Source organism: Panulirus ornatus, chromosome 7, assembly GCF_036320965.1.
Source record: "Panulirus ornatus isolate Po-2019 chromosome 7, ASM3632096v1, whole genome shotgun sequence".
Lineage (NCBI taxonomy): Eukaryota > Metazoa > Arthropoda > Malacostraca > Decapoda > Palinuridae > Panulirus > Panulirus ornatus.
This window is the reverse complement of record NC_092230.1, coordinates 34,286,537-34,309,344: the sequence shown is the minus strand read 5'-3', so window position 1 is coordinate 34,309,344 and position 22,808 is coordinate 34,286,537. Positions and strand designations below refer to the sequence as shown.

Sequence of the window (22,808 nt, the reverse complement as noted above, 5' to 3'; positions counted from 1 at the left end):
TCTGGTGAATGGTTACTGATGGGTCACCATATTTGTCTTGTGGGGTGGAGATGAAGACTGTGGGAGGAGGTTGGCTGTTTTATGTTGTTGAATATTTCAGTATTTATATGTTCTGACAGTGTTCTTTTTGTTGTTGGTGGGGGGATCTGTGACTAGAGGTTTCTGAAGAATGAGAAAGGTTTTTTTTTATTTCTACTTGGGGTTGATGGTTAATTATAAAGTGATTTCAGTGGGAGACAGCTAGTGCTGTTACATAAAATGAGTACCAAACATGTTGAGGTGGGGCAGTACTGGGAGATTCTTTGCTTCATTGTGAAGGTGTTGACTGTTTGCCCTTGCTAGGCAGCCAATGATTGTTCTGAGTGCTGTTTTGTGTGTTTTGGAGCTAGCCAGTCAATGATTATTGTGAGTGCTAGAATGTTTGGCGTTTTGCTCAGTGGGAGTCTTTTTGTTCAAAATAATTAGAGGATGTGAGTTGTATTCATGTATTCATGTCATTGGGTTAAAAGAGTGATTGAAGTGTTCCGTGGAGATGCAGACATTCTGTTCTGGGTGAGTGATTGTTCCAGTTGCTACTGTGGTGTTAGGTTGCGATATGTTTGTGAGGTTGCCTGCATATGAAAGGACCTTCAAATTGAGGTTTACCTGAGGTAATGGGAAGTCATGTAGGAAGAGATTGGAGAGATTCAGAGAGAGAACTGCTCCATGAGGAATCCATTGTAGAGTTAAGCGTTTCATAGGTGACACTGTTGTAAGTGACTCTGGAATGGTGGCCAGCCATGAAATTGGCAGCTACTTTTTTGTCACTGTTATGGAGGTTGGTTTCAAGTAATTTTTGTGTAAAGATGTGTCAAGGTACAGTGTCAAATAGGACTCTGCTGAAGATAGGTATGGTAAGTTAAATCCACCTAGGATGTGTTGTGCAAGTTCAATGTGTAGTATGGTGATAGATTTGGGTCTAAAGCCATGCTGTGTTGGATGGAGAGAGATGTTTTATTTGATTTTGTTGATCACTTTTTCACTGAGTTTGGATAATAATAGAAGTGACTCAGGGCTGTAGGAGGAGGGGAACTTGGATGGTTTGGAGGTTTTAGGATTGGTATTATGCTGGTTGTTGTTTAGTCAGGAGTCATTGAAGATCTCTGTTAAGTGCATGGATTGCAAATGGGCCTTAATGAATTATGTGCAGTCCAATATTTTGGTCAGGGCCTGTAGCAGGTGAGTTCTTTATGGTTTTAATTGCATTGCTTACATCAGTGGGAGTGGGTGGGCATTTGTTTCTGGTTGGATTTTGTGTAGGTGACACATGACCTTCCTGTTTTGGGATTTGGTTGGTTTGTGGCTGAGTTTTGAATGGTTTCAAGAGTATGTTTGTGTGTTTTTTGGGAAAAGGAATTTCACTGGAATGGGTCAGGGGTGTTTCATGAAAGGGGAGTGGACTGGCATGATAAGAATGGATTTTCTTTAATGTGCATCAGAGTTGGTTGGTGTGGGTCTTGTGATTCACCAATTTGAGTGCCAGTTTTCAATTTGTCTTTAAGAGATTAGGTTAGTGATGGTGCAGTTTATAATTTGGATTTGTTCTCTGATTCTGTTGATGGTGAATGGTTGTATCTGAGCTGTATTCTTTGCTTTATGAGGTGTGTAACTAGTGAGTTGAAATTTGGGCTATATTTCTTTGGTGTGTGCTTTTTGCTAGCTTTGTTCATTACTATAGGTGCTGAAGGAATTATTAATCAAAAGCAGACATCAATAACAGATAATTTTCTAGGAATAAAAAGTTTTTGGTGAATACCATTCTTAATTCCACTGTTAATGGTCATTTTTTAGGGTCACTGTGGTTTCAGTCAAAATACACATTCTTTTTTTTAATTCATATATTTTCATATCTATTTTACCATATATCCATAGGACACTTTGTCATCAACTAGATTTTTATAAAAATGAAAAAAAGAATTTTGAATTCCACTATAAATATAAAAATACATGAACTTCTAAATGTTCCATAGTTAAAAAAAAATTGTGAATAAACTGATAGAGCTGATATGCTGTGCTACTTTACATATGACTTTACCATATGTGCACTGTATATCTAGAATCTCCTGTAATGTGAGAGCAGTCACCTCTTCATAAATGGACAAATTTGTTCCTTGTATCTAACTGTTTAGAAAAGTTTTCAGCACTCTCAGTTTTTTGAAGATAGAGTTAGCTATCTGTCCAATTTGGGATTTCCAAGACAGATTAACTGTTACTGATTATTGTGTTTAGTGTTGGAATTAAAGAACCATCAGACATTAACAAACTGTGAGGAATTTTACACAAAAAAATGAGAAAGTAGGCTTTACATGCATTAGACTTATGTAACAAGGTTACCTCTGCCTTACTGGGAAAGCCTGTACAAATGTAAGTTTATGTAGGCATTTGTAGTGAGATAAGACTTGGATCAAGCGAGGGAAGATGAAGCAGGTCTGATATAAATTGCGTTGAATCATCAGCATATCATTTCATTTGGTTATCAGTTGATTAAAGGAAATCACTGATAAAAATTGAAACAAAATAAGAGACCGGACAGAATGCTATCAAACATCAGTGCTGATAGGGAAAAAGAAATGGTTGATCTATCAATTATTGTGGAGACAGACCAGCCCGAAAGAAAGCTACATATGAGCCAACAGTGAGCAAGGAAAGCCAAAACAGGGGAGCTTGGGGATCAGACCTTGATGCCAAACCCTATCAAAAGCTTCCAAGATATCAAAGGCTACAAAACAGGGTTCCATAAAGTCCCTCGGGGAGGGATGACTGGACACTAGTAAGACGAGAAAGGAAATCTGATGTATCTTTCCTGACAAAAGCCATATCAATAAAAGGAAACACTGTGAGAGTCAAGATGCTTATGAAAATGTAAGTTAACAGGAAATTTGCAAATTGTAAAACAATAAAAGCTAAAGCAGCAGGACAATTGTTAGAAAAGTTCAAGTTTGCCCATCTTTCAGAAAAGCTGTACCAATAGGTGTTCTCACAATGAAGGAAAAGTTTTGGTTTCTAAGCAGTAGCAGAAAAGACTGACAAGCATAGGCACAAGTTTAAAAGTGCATGCCTTCCAAACAGTAGAAAGAGTAACATGTGGTCCATATTCCTCACTTTAGTCCAGAGAGAGAAGTGCTTTTATGGTTATATGAGATGATGGTAATATGTAGGAACATTGGATTGGTAAAGAGGTGTGTCAAGGAGTTGAGAGAATGTTGGAGTCTTCCAAGATGAAGTTAGAGGAACAAAGAGAATCAAAATTAGTTGCTCTTCATAGAAAAGCAAAGGAAGGATAGTATGTCTGAAGCTGTCACAGATGCTTTTTGCTAAATACCAGAAAGACCTATCAGTGGAAGAACAGGTTGTCACAATTCCCTTTGATAAAAGAATGCTTCACCTCATGATTAACACATTTGCATTGATATCAGGTGATGAAAGTTAAATGTGAGTCAGAGGTAGGAGAGTTCTCCTAGATTCAGTATGACAGGTCCTTCACCTGAGTTGCCTTGTAATAAGAGTGGCTGAGCCACAGATTGGTCATAGAAAAAATGGGGATATGTGACACTGCTTAACAATAACCTCTACTTTACCCTCAGCATAGACAAGAGTCATACAAGAAGAGGCAGTCATCTTCCCATGAAAAGTCATGAAGGACTGATATTAATTAGTCTAGTCACTATTATCAAAGTGTCAGTATCAGTATTTAGAAGGGATAAATAGAGGATGAGGTGCAGTTAGGTGAACTCACAAGAGGCAAGACTGTGTAGGTATGACACGTACGAAAAAAGAGGAAGACAGAATTATAGCATTGGGAATGTAGCCACATGTATGTAACCTGGAACATGATAAGAGGGCTGGTAATTTGCTACAGGTAATTCAGCATTGAAAATGTGAGGGCTTCATTCCTCTGCCATCTGTGTGAAGGGTTTCAACTATTCCATGTGGTGTAAACTGCAGTACCCTAGGTAAAGGATCTTAGCTTCCTATGGGTATACACTTGCCATTACACAGCTGGAATGGTAAATTAAAATTATAATGTCAATTAAAGCTGAAACAATAGCACTATTCATCCTGTACTTTCTTTTAAGGAAAATAGCTTGAAAAGCTGGAAAATTGAATACAACTTCTTACTTAATATGAAAACCTCTCACAATATTTGAGGTTTTTACCCCTAGAAACAGATATACCTATAATAGGAAAATTTGATAAATGTCCTTTATGTAGATCTTAACAGCAATTTTAGAAAATCCATTTGACCTAATTAAAGTGAATAACGAATAAAACTTGAAGAGCTATGCTTTGAGGATGAATATCAAACACCAGGTGACCTTCAAACTAACTGAGAATCTCTAGGAAACATTTGTAGTGAATAGTTTGCTTCAACCTCTGGAGTAACATGGGAAACTACAAACTGAAGAGAACATACAAAACACCTACAGTACTCTTGCCTCACCAGAATAAAGTTTGGTCACCACAACCTACAAAGAAAGGAAAAAAGGAAAAAGATACCGGACTTCATTGGCTCCATTCTCAAGACAGTATACACTGCTTTGGATATGAATTATGAACTGAGGAATTTATAAATGTGCCTCCAGTTGCATGGAGCTATACTTGAAATGTGGCACAATTCTCTTAGGTTTAAAGGAAGTTCTGGCCATACATTTTGATCACAACAGGTAGTCCACTAAAAAAATCAGCCTGCTTCGAAAATGTGTAGGAAAGAGTTCTCATCTAAGGACATCAAAATGTCTATCATTAATTCCCTATTTTTCAAGAAACATTGGTTTATGACATAAGAAAATAAGTTATCAAACATGAAAGAATTTGATCAGTCTTGCCTTTTGGTAAGGAAGTAGATTGTTACAGTGCTTCAAAGATTGCCTTCATTTCCTAAAGCATACCGAGACTTCCAAAAGTCACAGATGCATTATGCCTTATACACACATTCACACAAAATAGTTCTATAGCCTTTACTGATTTTGTGACATTTGTAAAACACCAAAGTCTGATGGTAATTTAGCACCTTTTGGCATGAAAAAGATACCTAAAAACTTAGAATTATTTGCATAGGATTATATATTTTGGGTTCCTTTTACAAAAAGCTTTAACAAAAATTCTAATCAGGCAATCTTTAAGCACAAAGTTGCCATAGGCAGTTTCTGGAGTATCCACAAGAGAGAAATTATACTCAAAACTTATACCCATTCATAAGCAAAGGAGCTATAAAACTCAGGTGTCCTATTCCAGATTAGTTTCCTTCTGTAGATTGGCCCTTTTGATAAAAATCCTTGCTGTGTTTCCTTTACTTGCTTTTGTATAGCTAAAGAAATACTCAGCAATATTTAGGAATAACTGAATATCATGCAAAGAAACCTGGTTGCTGCCAAAACACAAGTGATGTTTTTTACATATCTCATGAAAGACAAAATATTCAGTTGACTTAAAACAAAATTGAGATGCTGTTGATACTCAGAATAAAATCATATCTAGACAGAAATATTTTACAAAACTTAATTGTGAGATAAAATACTTTGACAGGCTTCATAACTCCCAAGAGAGGCAAAGGTACTGAAGAAAGGCCAAAAAGGACTCAGAAAACCTAGATTCCCACTTTGCTAAAGGAAAGAAACCTAACAAAATTCTAACACTAAAAAACATGAAAAATAGGAACCTTTCTAAACTGCGGAGACTTCATACTAAAGTTAGTAGGATGTTTGCAATGATGTCGAATCCAACTTGGAAGAGTGCTGGAACCATTGGTCTACAATTGTAGTAAAGTGACATCCATGCTTTCGTATGACAATCAATGATGGTGCATATATAAAAGCAGTAAACTGCCTTCACTGGAGGTATATAGTGATAAACCTCTTTACTGATGGTATACAGTGGTAAAACTTATTAGTGATGACTAATACTCTGGCAACTTCTCTCACTAATGAATTATACTACATTGCACCTCTCTCACTAATTTCATTGCATAGACAGTAGTACACACAATAAAATCCACATCAAATAGTATTCATATTCATGAGATAAAATCAAAATTCCTCAAACAATACCCCATTTCTTTATAACTTCCCATTTCCCACATTAGCATGGTAGTACCAGAAATAACTAAGATGGTCTTATTTGCTCAATCCTGCTCTCTAGCTGTCAGAAATAATGCACCAAAACCACTGCTGTCATCCACATCCAAGCCATTAATTCTGTGGTTTCCTCTCACCACTTCCTGAAACTATTTTACCACTGACAGCACATTGCTGCCCGTATACCACATTGATCTAATTTGTTCTATCCCCATGTATGCCCCTCATCCTCCTGAATGTTCAAGCCCCAATAACTCTCTTTCAGTCCATCTTTCCATATCCTTGTCAGTCTACCCTTTCCCCTTGCTTCCTCCATTTCTGGGATGAACATGTTTATCCCCTTAGTCATTCTCTCTTCACTCATCCTCTCCATATTCCATGCCATTTTAGCACACCCTGATCAGCTTTCTCAGTCAAACTCCAGTTACAACCACACATTTCTCTTATACTATTATTCCTTATTTAATCAACCCTCCTCACGCTGCATACTGTCCTCAGGCATTTCATTTCGAACATGTCCTTCATCTTCCATTCTTGTCTATTTGGGACCCAAGGCATGTACCAATAAAACAATGTTGGTACTACTATATCATAACACATCCATCTTTGCCCTCATAGACAGTGACCACTGAAACACCTCAATGCTTTCACAACCTTTGCACCCTGTTCCACTCTATGACTCACTTCAGCCCCCATGGGTAACCATATTTGTGCTGTTATAATTTAAAACTTTATGTATGTACTACTACCAAATATAGGCTAGTTTAATAACTTAATAATTCAACAGAAATCTACAACTCTGAAAGTTGAACACTGCATAATATAAAAAACAAGACCCTCAGACTATAAATTCCTAAATATTCCTAGGATATTCCATGGTCTAAAAAATTTTCTTCTTTTAGGGGTGATCTTTTTATCCTCTTTCTTTGGTATTTGATCCTTTGATAAACCTTGCTTTAAAGCCTTTTCAGCTTCCAACTGCAATGGGAAGTGCACCATTTGTTGATTAAGCAAAGGAACTAACAGATTATATTTGTTGATTTTCTTATTCATCATTATGATTTTGTCTTGAAGCTGTTCCAGAGATGCATTCCACAGTACCTGTAACAAATATCACTATGAAAGAAAATGAAATATGGCTCTCAGACATACTCATTTTTCACCTACTATTCTTATACATAAAAAAATTTTTCATACTATTTTTCTACATACACATTTTTTACATGCTTCTTTGCAGATTTTATTCATTCTTGAATTATAAGAAAATATCTAAATCACCTCATCTTGAGGGGTTAATGGCAAAGAACCCAGTCTTTCTCGCTCCTTCCATAGCAATTTTCGAAGATGCATTCGGTCTTCTCTTATTTCTTTTTCTAGCATTACCCATTCTGGTGCATAGCCATTATTAATCAATACCTACAAAGGGAAAAAATATTAGTCAACAAAGAAAAATTTATCCTTTTGTTTTATAATGTCTGTCTTTTCTCACATGACTTCTGCGAGCTCTCCTACTAGTTTATTTTGTGTAATCATATCCTGAAATTTTGATGTTTCACACACTCACTTGTAAACTCACACAAGCTTCTGGAGTTTTCCTCTCAAGTTAACCATAAGAGCCTGTTATTTGCAACCAGTAGAGCATCCCTCCCCATCCTTAGCATACTGCAGACCCATCCCTCACTCCAAGATGCTTGCATCAAACCCCTTCACCACCCTATCCATGAACAAATTGAACAATACTAACACAATACACCCTTGATGCAGACCCACCTTCACTTCGAGCTACTGTTTCTCCCTTCTTACTCAAACATGTTTGATTCTCCTGAGAAAGACTCCTTATAGCATTTAGTAGCTTTCCATCCACACATTTGTTTAGGAGGAAGTTGAGAATAAATGTGAACAAAAGCACTTTAAAGATAATGAAGTATAGTAAGGGAGCAAGAAGAATGTTTCAAGTGTGAGTATGAATGAGGAGAACCTGGAGGGAGTGTAGTACTTTAGGTACCTGGGAATAGACATTGGGAGCTGAAGTGAGTCAAAAAGGTGCTGGAGGCATTGAAGAATGCATAGGAGAGGTCAGTGTTAGGGCAAAGATGGATATGTTTGAAGATAAAGTATCCTGACAGTGTAGCACAGGTGCAAGTTGTGAGCCCTAAATGTAAAAGAATGAAGGAGGGTAAACATGCAAGAAAAGAAATGCCTGATGACAATATGTAGTGTAAGGCAGGTTGAACATGTAAGGACAGTGTAAGAGTGAGGTGTGGTAGGAAGCACACAGTGGTGTATGGTATGGCAGGTTGGGCAGGTGCCCTGGGTGCCACTTGAAGGGGGCGCCATTCAACAGGTTTGTTTTTTGACATATGCTACCCAATTGACATTTTTTACAGTTTGGTTTTGAGATGAAAAAGAAACTTGCCTACTTTTCAACTATAGTAATATTTTGCTACTATCAGTTGTATTACTGCTTCTACGTTACAATTTTGCTCCCAAAACACTTGCCTCTCATGATCTTTCTTCTCATGCCCAGGTGCATAGGCCCCAATAATCACCCATCTCTCTCCATCCACTTTCAGTTTTACCCATATCAATCTAGAGTTTACTTTCTTACACTCTATCACATACTCCCACAAATCCTGTTTAAGGAGTAGTGCTACTCCTTCCCTTGCTCTTGTCCTCTCACCAACCCCTGACTTTACTCCCAAAACATTTCCAAACCACTCTTCCCCTTTACCCTTGAGCTTCATTTCACTCAGAGCCAAAACACCCAGGTTCCTTTCCTCAAACATATTACCTATATCTCCTTTTTTCTTATCTTGGTTACATCCACACACATTTAGACACCCCAGTCTGAGCCTTCGAGGAGGATGGGCACTCCCCGCGTGACTCCTTCTTCTGTTTCCCCTTTTAAAAAGTTAGAATACAAGGAGGGGTGGATTTCTAGCCCCACGCTCCCGTCCTCTTTAGTCGCCTTCTACGACACGCGGGGAATGTGTGGGAAGCATTCTTTCTCCCCTATCCCTGGGGATAGGGGAGAAAGAATATCTATATACATATATATATAGAAAGAATATCTGTATACATATATCTATAGAAAGACTATCTTTCTTTCTTTCTTTTAAACTATTCGCCATTTCCCGTGTTAGCAAGGTAGCGTTAAGAACAGAGGACTGGGCCTTTTTTGGAATATCCTCACCTGGCCCCCTCTGTTCCTTCTTTTGGAAAATTAAAAAAAAAACGAGGGGGGAGGATTTCCAGCCCCCCGCTCCCTCCCCTTTTAGTCGCCTTCTACGACACGCAGGGAATACGTGGGAAGTATTCTCAATCCCCTATCCCCAGGGATAAGAAAGACTATCTATATACATATTTTTTTTTTTTTTTTTTTTTGCTTTGTCGCTGTCTCCCGCGTTTGCGAGGTAGCGCAAGGAAACAGACGAAAGAAATGGCCCAACCCACCCCCATACACATGTATATACATACGTCCACACACGCAAATATACATACCTACACAGCTTTCCATGGTTTACCCCAGACGCTTCACATGCCTTGATTCAATCCACTGACAGCACGTCAACCCTGGTATACTACATCGCTCCAATTCACTCTATTCCTTGCCCTCCTTTCACCCTCCTGCATGTTCAGGCCCCGATCACACAAAATCTTTTTCACTCCATCTTTCCACCTCCAATTTAGTCTCCCTCTTCTCCTCGTTCCCTCCACCTCCGACACATATATCCTCTTGGTCAATCTTTCCTCACTCATTCTCTCCATGTGCCCAAACCATTTCAAAACACCCTCTTCTGCTCTCTCAACCCCGCTCTTTTTATTTCCACACATCTCTCTTACCCTTACGTTACTTACTTGATCAAACCACCTCACACCACACATAGTCCTCAAACATCTCATTTCCAGCACATCCATCCTCCTGCGCACAACTCTATCCATAGCCCACGCCTCGCAACCATACAACATTGTTGGAACCACTATTCCTTCAAACATACCCATTTTTGCTTTCCGAGATAATGTTCTCGACTTCCACACATTCTTCAAGGCTCCCAGAATTTTCGCCCCCTCCCCCACCCTATGATCCACTTCCGCTTCCATGGTTCCATCTGCTGCCAGATCCACTCCCAGATATCTAAAACACTTCACTTCCTCCAGTTTTTCTCCATTCAAACTCACCTCCCAGTTGACTTGACCCTCAACCCTACTGTACCTAATAACCTTGCTCTTATTCACATTTACTCTTGACTTTCTTCTTCCACATACTTTACCAAACTCAGTCACCAGCTTCTGCAGTTTCTCACATGAATCAGCCACCAGCGCTGTATCATCAGCGAACAACAACTGACTCACTTCCCAAGCTCTCTCATCCCCAACAGACTTCATACTTGCCCCTCTTTCCAAAACTCTTGCATTCACCTCCCTAACAACCCCATCCATGAACAAATTAAACAACCATGGAGACATCACACACTCCTGCCGCAAACCTACATATACATATATTTCCAAAAATACTTTTAAGTTCATACTACTTTTTTTATTTACTATTCAAAGAACCAATGGTTTTCAGCATTAATTTTACAGTGTAATTTTCATAGTTTGGGTACCTCTGGCTTAAGTAGGTTATAGTTTAATTTATGTTCTGGTGAGACTTTCTGCTTAACCTAAATATTTATGTCTACAAATATAATACATAGTCTTAGATATATACTTGAACAAAACTCTTATATAAAGCCCAGATATATATTTGAATAAAACTTTTATTCAATGAAGGGTGGTTGGATTTGGTTATTTTTCTTAATAATCTCATCCTGATCACACATTTACCTCACAATTCCTAAATTCGGTTTTCCATTTCACAGAGTCTTTTGGATTCTTCTTTTGAATAGTTCTCTCCATATCCTACTACAATACTCTCTAGATATATTTGAATAAAATAGATATTGCATTCGGAAAGTGCAAACCTCTGCCAAGGCAGCTCCTATCACCCATATGGCATTGTTAAATCCTAAAAATTTAGATTTTTTCCATGAAAACATATCTTTGGCATTTGGAATCACATTGATATCATTATTAGTTCGATAGTTATTCACAAAAATTGATATTTCCGTGATAGCGTCCTGGATCCAGACAATGATTTGGATCACTCTCATAATCTAATCAATTGGTCCTTGTGTCATCTCTGACCTTCCCTGAAAATATCATCAAAACTTGTTCATAACTTTTGTTGAAAGTTGCTCACAGACAAACAAACAAATACCGATAAAAACATAATCTCCTTGGTGGAGGTAATAAAAATGAAATATATTGGTGTCATATGTTTGGACAGGGGCACAATTTCAGTGCTTGCCATAGGCACTATTTCCCCGAGATACACCCCTGGAAGCACAGTCTGATTCATGAGAGTTGACTAGGGTGTGCTGAAATGGTTTGGGCATAATGAGAGATTAAACAAAGAAATATGGACAAAGATGATCTACCTGTCAGAAGTGGAAGGAGAAAGTAGGAGAGGGAGTACAGAGGGGGAAGTATACGGTTGGTGTGAAAGAGGCTTTTTGAGCTATCATGATCTGAACATTCAGGAGGGTGAGATGCATGCATGGGATAGGATGCTCTGGAGCAGTGTGGTATACAAGGAGCAATGTGCCAACAATGGGCTGAACCAGGGTATATAAAGCAGCCAGGAGGAACTACAGAGTGATTTGTGGGACTTGTCTGTTGATGATAATCTGTATCTGGTTCATTATTCATGGAAGCTAGAGAATATACATGAGTAAATGAGGCCACTTTTCATCTGTTCCTGCCAATACCTTGATAAAATGGGAAACAGCAAACAAGTATGAAAAAATTGATGTGAACAAATCCAAGAGTATCCAGTGTGTATGAATCAGAATGATTCAAATTAAAAAATACACTTCCAGGTGAGTACCCACAAAACCTTTTCCTGTGAAATACTTAGCAACTTTAATGCTGTCTAACACTTTCACTGGGAGATGCCTTTTATACAAAGGTTAGTGTAGTCCTGGCCCTTCTACACTACTGCTTCCTGATCTCTAAACTGAACTCAGATCTTTTGTGCTCTCTGACAGCATTTTTTCTAAATCAATTAAAGCTACTTATTTCCCCGGCTTTGACTGAATTTGATATACTGTATTCTGTAATTCCTTCTTGAATTCACATGCCTGCAATACTGAAAAAGTCTCTTAAAAGGTAAGTTTATCAAAAATCACAAAAATGATAATGAGAGACACCTGATTAAGTTTATGTGTAACAGTATCAACATATGGGTTGAAGTTCTGTTGTTCCAGTGGCTTCCCAGCATTGGAGAGATTATCAAACTCCCCCTTTGCCATTGCTTCTTGTATCATGTCATCCACTATTCGTTCAATGCCATATCTGAAACAATATTGGTTAACATCAAAATTAGTTTAAAATTCAAATAAAAATCGCAGTTGATTTTAATTTGGCTTTACTTGTCAACTGGTCATTCAAATCTTGTACTGTATACACTAATATCTCAAATCAGCTATTCTAAAATCCAGCAACTCCCAAAATCAGCACTTACAAGGGTATTGGTGCTCATTAAATTCCAAGTATTCCAACTTCTAGGTAAAAACCTAACACTAACTCATCCTGGATCTAAAGAAACCTAATTATATTAAACCAGTGACACTGCAAGAACAGCTATGGATGTCATCAAAGCCTTGTAGAAATCCTAGTTCAGAAACTACAGCTACTGCACCATGCCCTTGCTTGATGCTTCCAAGCCAGAGCAGAGCTTTGAAGTTCCTCTCAGCACATCCAGACCAACTCCTTTAATGGGTGAAATGAAAGACCTGCCCTTTACTTCTCCTTAGGCTTCAATCCCATCACAGGAAAGTGACTTTCATGTTTACTCAATTTTAACCTTAAAATTAAGGACCAAAAGCCTTCTACACCACTTTAACTATGTAATTACCTATCAATACTTAAATCTTCACGTACATTTTTGGACTGGAAATAACCAATACTCTTGTGTGTATGGGTGTAAGTCCTCCTGTTGTCCTGAGGTGAACAAGGCATGTACACCCCACAGTCATCATAAATGAAAATGTCTCTGATCATTATTCTGTGACATTGTTTTTGTTTTACAAAAAAAAATTACATGCTTTTGCAGAAAAATCATTACTCTGTGATAACATATACACATTAGGTAAAAGTAGTTGCTAGGATCATTAGGTAGGAGCCTTTGAAAACACTGCATCACAGTTGTCCAGTGCCAGTGCTAGGAACATTAGGTTCCTAGGCCTTTGAAAACACTGAACCACAGTTGCCCTCTGTTAAGGATGAGGCTCAAAAAGCTACGAAGCAGCACTGGAGTTCATCAATTATGGAAACTCTTTTGCCTTGAGGGAATTCCCAAAGGGAGTGGGCATCATAGATGTAAATAGAACTGGTAAAACATATACAACAGAATGCAAGTCTTATACCAGCATCACCATTATAGAGATGCATAATACCATTAATATATGAATATTCACAATATTTATCAATCTGAGGTAATGATTTTGTCATATTTCATTGAATGCTTTTGTTCATATATGATTCCACAGCAAATTTATATAAAGCAAATACTGTAGTAAGTCTTACATCAACATTATGAAGCAAGTTTATTGATCACTGCTATGAATATTAAAGAAATACACCTGTATTTTCACACTTTCTGATTAGATAGAAAGTTTCATTTTTAATGTTTTTGTAACCCTTTAACAATGTAATTCCTCAGAAATTACCTTCGTCTAATGCAGAAAGGACCATTTTTTTTTCAGAATATGTGTACATAATATGATATTGGAGAAAATGTCCAAAAAAGAAGTGCACTCTCCTCTATGTTGATGTGGAAGGGTGATGAGTGGATGGAAGAAGGACAGAGCAGGTGGTATGGATGCTCCTCATCTATGTAAGTATTTTAAAAGATAATTATGTTTTTTGCCAGGAGTGATTTCATTCTTCATGCACATAATCAAATTATAAACTTTTTTCCAGGCATGATTTCCCACTACACACTCTTTTACGTATCTCTTACATATGTTATATGGTTGCGAGGCATGGGCTATAGATAGGGTTGCACGAAGGAGGGTGGATGTGTTGGAAATGAAATGTTTGAGGACAGTATGTGGTGTGAGGGGGCTTGATCGAGTAAGTAATGTATGGGTAAGGGAGATGTGTGGAAATAAAAAGAGCATGGTTGAGAGAGCAGAAGAGGGTGTGTTGAAATAGTTTGGACAAATGGAGAGAATGAATGAGGCAAGATTGACAAAAAGGATATGTCAGAGGTGGAGGGGAAAAAAAAGCGAAAGACCAAACTGGAGGTTGAAGGATGGAGTGAAAAAGATTTTGAATGATTGGGGCCTGAATATACAGGAGGGTAAGAGGCATACAAGGAACAAGGTGAATTGGAATGATGTGGGGTCGACGTGCCATCAGTGGACTGAACCAGGGCATGTGAAGCATCTGGGATCTGGGATAAACCATGGAAAGGTCTGTGGGCCCTGGATGTGGATAGGGAGCTGTGGTTTCGGTGCATTACACATGACAGTCAAAGACTGAGTGTGAATGAATGGGGCCTTTTTGTCTGTATTCCTGGCAATACCTCGCAGATGCAGGAAACAGCGATTATGTATAATGAAATAATGATAATAATGATATGTACATATTTTAGATTTTACTTCATTGTACTTGATTGCCATCTCCTGCATTAGCGAAGTAGTACAAAGTAACAGACAAAGAATGGCCCAACCCACCCACATACACATGTACACACATAAACGCCCACACATGCACACATACATAACTTTACATTTCAACGTATACATATACATACACGGAAATATACATATATACACATGTACATATTCATGCTTACTTCCTTCATTCATTCCCATCACCACCCCACCACACATGAAATAGCATCCCCCCACTCAAAATCTTTTTCACTCCATCCTTCCACCTCCAATTTGGTGGATGTGCTGGAAATGAGATGTTTGAGATCAAAATGTGGTATGAGGTGGTTTGATTAAGTAATGAAAGGGTAAGAGAGATGTGTGGTAATAAAAAGAGTATGGTTGAGAGAGCAGAAGAGGGTGTATTGAGATGGTTTGGTCACATGGAGAGAATGAGTGAGAAAAGATTGACAAAGAGGATATATGTGTCAGAGGTGGAGGGAACAAGAAGTGAGAGACCAAATTGGAGGTTGAGAGATGGAGTGAAAAAGATTTTGAGTGATTGGGGCTTGAACATGCAGGAGGGTGAAAGGCGTGCAAGGAATAGAGTGAATTGGAACGATGTAGTATACCGGGGTCGATGTGCTGTCAATGGATTGAACCAGGGCATGTGAAGCGTCTGGGGTAAACCATGGAAAGTTTTGTAGAGCCTGGATGTGGAAAGGGAGCTGTGGTTTCAGTGCATTATCCATGACTGCTAGAGACTGAGTGTGAACAAATGTGGCCTTTGCTGTCTTTTCAAAGCGCTACCTCGCACACATGCGGGGGGAAAGGGTTGTCATTTCATGTGTGGTGGGGTGGTGACGGGAATGAATAAGGGCAAACAGTATGAATTATGTACATGTGTATATATGTATATGTCTGTGTGTGTATATATATGTATACAGTGAGATGTATAGGTATGTATATGTGCGTGTATGGACATGTATGTATATACATGTGTATGTGGGTGGGTTGGGCCATTCTTTCTTATGTTTCCTTGCTCTACCTCGCTAATGCGGGAGACAGCGACAAAGCAAAATAAATAAATAAATGAATAAATAAATAAATAAATATATATATATATATATATATATATATATATATATATATATATATATATATATATATATATATATATATATATAGATGCTCTGTGGAAGGTATTAAGAATATATGGTGTGGGAGGCAAGTTGTTAGAAGCAGTGAAAAGTTTTTATCGAGGATGTAAGGCATGTGTACGTGTAGGAAGAGAGGAAAGTGATTGGTTCTCAGTGAATGTAGGTTTGCGGCAGCGGTGTGTGATGTCTCCATGGTTGTTTAATTTGTTTATGGATGGGGTTGTTAGGGAGGTAAATGCAAGAGTCTTGGAAAGAGGGGCAAGTATGAAGTCTGTTGGGGATGAGAGAGCTTGGGAAGTGAGTCAGTTGTTGTTCGCTGATGATACAGCGCTGGTGGCGGATTCATGTGAGAAACTGCAGAAGCTGGTGACGGAGTTTGGTAAAGTGTGTGGAAGAAGAAAGTTAAGAGTAAATGTGAATAAGAGCAAGGTTATTAGGTACAGTAGGGTTGAGGGTCAAGTCAATTGGGAGGTGAGTTTGAATGGTGAAAAACTGGAGGAAGTGAAGTGTTTTAGATATCTGGGAGTGGATCTGTCAGCGGATGGAACCATGGAAGCGGAAGTGGATCATAGGGTGGGGGAGGGGGCAAAAATTTTGGGAGCCTTGAAAAATGTGTGGAAGTCGAGAACATTATCCCGGAAAGCAAAAATGGGTATGTTTGAAGGAATAGTAGTTCCAACAATGTTGTATGGTTGCGAGGCGTGGGCTATGGATAGAGTTGTGCGCAGGAGGATGGATGTGCTGGAAATGAGATGTTTGAGGACAATGTGTGGTGTGAGGTGGTTTGATCGAGTAAGTAACGTAAGGGTAAGAGAGATGTGTGGAAATAAAAAGAGCGTGGTTGAGAGAGCAGAAGAGGGTGTTTTAAAATGGTTTGGGCACATGGAGAGAATGAGTGAGGAAAGATTGACCAAGAGGATATATGTGTCGGAGGTGGAGGGAACGAGGAGAAGAGGGAGACCAAATTGGAGGTGGAAAGATGGAGTGAAAAAGATTTTGTGTGATCGGGGCCTGAACATGCAGGAGGGTGAAAGGAGGGCAAGGAATAGAGTGAATTGGAGCGATGTGGTATACAGGGGTTGACGTGCTGTCAGTGGATTGAATCAAGGCATGTGAAGCGTCCGGGGTAAACCATGGAAAGCTGAGGTATGTATATTTGTGTGTGTGGACGTGTGTATGTACCTGTGTATGGGGGGGGTGGGGCCATTTCTTTCGTCTGTTTCTTTCGTCTGTTTCCTTGCGCTACCTCGCAAACGCGGGAGACAGCGACAAAGTATAAAAAAAAAAAAAAAAAAAAAAAATATATATATATATATATATATATATATATATATATATATATATATATATATATATATATATATATATATATATATATTATTTTTTTATTATACTTTGTCGCTGTCTCCCGCGTTTGCGAGGTAGCACAAGGAAACAGACGAAAGAAATGGCCCAACCCCCCCCCCATACACATGTATATACATACGTCCACACACGCAAATATACATACCTACACAGCTTTCCATGGTTTACCCCAGACGCTTCACATGCCCCGATTCAATCCACTGACAGCACGTCAACCCCGGTATACCACATCGCTCCAATTCACTCTATTCCTTGCCCTCCTTTCACCCTCCTGCATGTTCAGGCCCCAATCACACAAAATCTTTTTCACTCCATCTTTCCACCTCCAATTTGGTCTCCCTCTTCTCCTCGTTCCCTCCACCTCCGACACATATATCCTCTTCGTCAATCTTTCCTCACTCATTCTCTCCATGTGACCAAACCACTTCAAAACACCCTCTTCTGCTCTCTCAACCACGCTCTTTTTATTTCCACACATCTCTCTTACCCTTATGTTACTCACTCGATCAAACCACCTCACACCACACATTGTCCTCAAACATCTCATTTCCAGCACATCCATCCTCCTGCGCACAACTCTATCCATAGCCCACGCCTCGCAACCATACAACATTGTTGGAACCACTATTCCTTCAAACATACCCATTTTTGCTTTCCGAGATAATGTTCTCGACTTCCACACATTCTTCAAGGCCCCCAGAATTTTCGCCCCCTCCCCCACCCTATGATCCACTTCCGCTTCCATGGTTCCATCCGCTGCCAGATCCACTCCCAGATATCTAAAACACTTCACTTCCTCCAGTTTTTCTCCATTCAAACTCACCTCCCAATTGACTTGACCCTCAACCCTACTGTACCTAATAACCTTGCTCTTATTCACATTTACTCTTAACTTTCTTCTTCCACACACTTTACCAAACTCAGTCACCATATATATATATATATATATATATATATATATATTTTTTTTTTTTTTTTTTTTTTCATACTATTCGCTATTTCCCGCGATAGCGAGGTAGCGTTAAGAACAGAGGACTGGGCCTTTGAGGGAATATCCTCACCTGGCCCTCTTCTCTGTTCCTTCTTTTGGAAAAAAAAAAAAATGAGAGGGGAGGATTTCCAGCCCCCCGCTCCCTTCCCTTTTAGTCGCCTTCTACGACACGCAGGGAATACGTGGGACGTATTCTTTCTCCCCTATCCCCAGGGATATATATATATATATATATATATATATATATATATATATATATATATATATATATATTTCTTTTTTTTTGCTTTGTCGCTGTCTCCCGCGTTTGCGAGGTAGAGCAAGGAAACAGACGAAAGAAATGGCCCAACCCACCCCCATACACATGTATATACATACGTCCACACACACAAATATACATACCTACACAGCTTTCCATGGTTTACCCCAGACGCTTCACATGCCCTGATTCAATCCACTGACAGCACGTCAACCTCGGTATACCACATCAATCCAATTCACTCTATTCCTTGCCCTCCTTTCACCCTCCTGCATGTTCAGGCCCCGATCACACAAAATCTTTTTCACTCCATCTTTCCACCTCCAATTTGGGCTCCCACTTCTCCTCGTTCCCTCCACCTCCGACACATATATCCTCTTGGTCAATCTTTCCTCACTCATTCTCTCCATGTGCCCAAACCATTTCAAAACACCCCTCTTCTGCTCTCTCAACCACGCTCTTTTTATTCCCACACATCTCTCTTACCCTTACATTACTTACTCGATCAAACCACCTCACACCACACATTGTCCTCAAACATCTCATTTCCAGCACATCCACCCTCCTGCGCACAACTCTATCCATAGCCCACACCTCGCAACCATACAAAATTGTTGGAACCACTCTTCCTTCAAACATACCCATTTTTGCTTTCCGAGATAATGTTCTCGGCTTCCACACATTCTTCAAGGCTCCCAGGATTTTCGCCCCCTCCCCCACCCTATGATTCACTTCCGCTTCCATGGTTCCATCCGCTGCCAGATCCACTCCCAGATATCTAAAACACTTTACTTCCTCCAGTTTTTCTCCATTCAAACTTACCTCCCAATTGACTTGACCCTCAACCCTACTGTACCTAATAACCTTGCTCTTATTCACATTTACTCTTAACTTTCTTCTTTCACACACTTTACCAAACTCAGTCACCAGCTTCTGCAGTTTCTCACATGAATCAGCCACCAGCGCTGTATCATCAGCGAACAACAACTGACTCACTTCCCAAGCTCTCTCATCCACAACAGACTTCATACTTGCCCCTCTTTCCAAAACTCTTGCATTCACCTCCCTAACAACCCCATCCATAAACAAATTAAACAACCATGGAGACATCACACTCCCCTGCTGCAAACCTACATTCACTGAGAACCAATCACTTTCCTCTCTTCCTACACGTACACATGCCTTACATCCTCGATAAAAACTTTTCACTGCTTCTAACAACTTGCCTCCCACACCATATATTCTTAATACCTTCCACAGAGCATCTCTATCAACTCTATCATATGCCTTCTCCAGATCCATAAGTGCTACATACAAATCCATTTGCTTTTCTAAGTATTTCTCACATACATTCTTCAAAGCAAACACCTGATCCACACATCCTCTACCACTTCTGAAACCACACTGCTCTTCCCCAATCTGATGCTCTGTACATGCCTTCACCCTCTCAATCAATACCCTCCCATATAATTTATCAGGAATACTCAACAAACTTATACCTCTGTAATTTGAGCACTCACTCTTATCCCCTTTGCCTTTGTACAATGGCACTATGCACGCATTCCACCAGTCCTCAGGCACCTCACCATGAGTCATACATTCATTAAATAACCTTACCAACCAGTCAATAATACAGTCACCCCCTTTTTTAATAAATTCCACTACAATACCATCCAAACCTGCTGCCTTGCCGGCTTTCATCTTCCGCAAAGCTTTTACTACCTCTTCTCTGTTTACCAAATCATTTTCCCTAACCCTATATATATATAGTCCTGTTTCTATTGATGAATTTAGTTCCTTTTAGTATATTCATATTTCTTAATTCTTTGGTAGTTTATTCTAGCCATTTTAAGTATTCTACCATGAATTCTACTCTGACTGTCAATGTAGATGTAGATATGTGTATACCCCTAATGAATTTATGGAAAAGTTTTGGGTTTTTTAACATCATCTTAGCAACTTCATATTAAAAGTTTCTCTGTTACTGCTCAGACAGACAACTAGCAGATGATCATAATATTTTTGACTGCTGATGTTTACAATGCTTCTTTTCAAACATTAATATTGTTTATCAAGTTTTCATTAGACTCTTTCATCAGAAATAAAATATGATTTGATGATTTTTATTATGAAATAGTTTGAATCCTGGTCACAGTAGTTGGTACAATGTCAACCCAAGTGTTCATCTTCCCGTAAGGTTTGATCAAATGGGTACCTGGCTCAGGCTAGGGTATTTATATGCATGTAGCATTAATTGGGTGGCCTTCATAAAGGCATTCAATTGCCCATACCATCTCAGCTAGAAAAATAAAAATACAAAAAATTAGCAGAGTGTGGTGCCAGACTTTGCATGATTAAGTGCTATTGACACAAGAAAATTTCTTTATGACGTATCCTAGCTTCACAGTTCACCATGTCTTATTAATCATCCTGTTACCATTAGCAGTCTGACATGCTTTTTATTTACATCCAATGTGGCATGCTTTATATTTACAAGTGTAAAAAAAAACTTTACTCTTCAAACTTACTGTTTTTTTTATGCATAATGACATAAATGCAAATCCTAGCTAGGTTATAATGAATTTTGGCAAGAGAAAAGATTAGAAATGCTGTGGAAGAGAAGAAAAAGGCATATGGTAGATTGGTAAATAGAAATTTTAAGAAGCTAACAGAGGAAAGCAAAGAACGAGTAGATAAAGATTTTGGAAGAAAGTTAAGAGAAAAGTTTTGGGATAATAAGAAACTATACTGGAAGGAGGTGAAAAAGGAAAGAGGTGGATGTAAGAGTGGAAATCTTGATGTGAGAAGTAGGGAAGGGGAATTGCTGAATCAAAAGGAGGAAGTGAAAGGAGGATGGAAAGAGTATTTTGAAGAACTGATGAATGTGGAAGAAGGAGAGGCAGCAGTGGTTACATGCATGGGTATGGAGGATGGAAGGAAGAGGATACAAGTGCAGAGGCCTATAGCAAATAGGGAGGTAAGAAGGGCAATAATGAGGTTGAAGGTAGGAAAGGCACCTGGAGTGGATGGGATTACTGCTGAAATCCTGAAGTATGGAGGAGAAAGTGTGATACAGTGGATACATTATAAGTAATTTAGCATGGAAACAGAAGGTTGTATCTGAGGATTGAGTGAAAGCTATCATTGTTCTTTTATTCAAAGGAAAAGGTGCAAAGGATGTATGTAGCATTCATAGGGGTATAAGTCTGTCAAGTATACCAGGAAAGGTGTATGCAGTAGTAATTGACAGAGTGATGGAAGTGACTGAATGCAGAATACTTAAGTAAAGAGCAAGGAGGCTTTAGGAAAGGTAGGGGATGTGTGAATCAGATTTTTGTTGCAAAGATGACCGTGAAAAAGTATTTAGCAAAAGGTAAGAAGCTGTATGCAGCCTTTATGGATCTGGAGAAAGCGTATGAAAGAATGGATGGAGAGCTAAGCAAATGTTTTGGGATGCATGTAGGTGTGAGGCAGGGCTGTGTTATGTCATCGTTGCTTTTTGATATACATATGGATGGAGTGATAAGAGAGATGAAAGCAAAACTAGGGAAACGGGGTGCAGAGACAGTGTGGCAGTGAGATATGGTGGCTAGTGGCAAGCCTGTTTATGGATGATACTGTGTTGTTTGCTGAGAGTTAAGAGGAGTTGCAGAAGGTTGTAAGTGTGTTTTATGATGTAAGTGGAGGAGATTGAAGGTAAATGCAAGTAAAATAAAGTAATGGTGTTTGGAAGGAAACGGAGTGAGAGTATAGATTTTGTAAAACCCTATAGAGGGAAAAAAGAAAGTGTACTAAATTGTGTTGTGGATATGGGGGGAAAATAGCCTGGAAGAAGTGAGGGAATTTAAGTATCTGGGAGCTGTCTTGGGTCACTGTGGTGGTTTGGAAGGAGATATAAGGGAAAGAGCAGTACAGGTAGAAGAGTCATTGGGTCCCTTAATAGAATAATGAATGGTAGAGGTGTAAGTATAGAAGTGAAGAGGGAAGTAAGGGACAGCACAGTCCTCCCAACCTGACCTATGCAGCCAAAACTTGGATGTGGAATGAGGCACCAAGGTCAAGAATCCAGGCTATAGTAATAAGCTATTTGAGAAGAACATGTGGTGTGACTAGATGGAATGAAGAAAGAAATGAAAGGGTGTATGGGAGATGTGGTATTGCAAGGAAAGCAAAGGGAATGAATTGTGGAGTGGTAGAATGGGTGAAACGTAATACTCT

General features: G+C 39.1%; 2 protein-coding genes across 4 annotated transcripts in view; one reads left to right on the top strand and one right to left on the bottom strand.

Moving 5' to 3' along the window:
• The window catches only part of LOC139749512 (serine/threonine-protein phosphatase PP1-beta catalytic subunit), a 269,037-nt gene that overhangs the window by 133,631 nt on the left and 112,598 nt on the right, over nucleotides 1-22,808 (top strand). The window contains exon 2 of the mRNA XM_071663462.1: nucleotides 13,922-14,052. Within this exon, the coding sequence (XP_071519563.1) occupies nucleotides 14,001-14,052 (52 nt within the window). The 5' untranslated portion in view covers nucleotides 13,922-14,000. The remainder of the gene's footprint in view (nucleotides 1-13,921; nucleotides 14,053-22,808) is intronic.
• Nucleotides 1,863-22,808, bottom strand: part of LOC139749511 (dnaJ homolog subfamily C member 28) — a 59,752-nt gene continuing 38,806 nt past the window's right edge. For all 3 annotated transcript variants that reach the window (XM_071663460.1, XM_071663458.1, XM_071663459.1), the window contains 3 exons: nucleotides 12,365-12,509; nucleotides 7,392-7,529; nucleotides 1,863-7,214 (listed from right to left, as the gene is read on the bottom strand). In XM_071663460.1, the coding sequence (XP_071519561.1) occupies nucleotides 6,957-7,214; nucleotides 7,392-7,529; nucleotides 12,365-12,509 (541 nt within the window). In that variant the 3' untranslated portion in view covers nucleotides 1,863-6,956. The remainder of the gene's footprint in view (nucleotides 7,215-7,391; nucleotides 7,530-12,364; nucleotides 12,510-22,808) is intronic.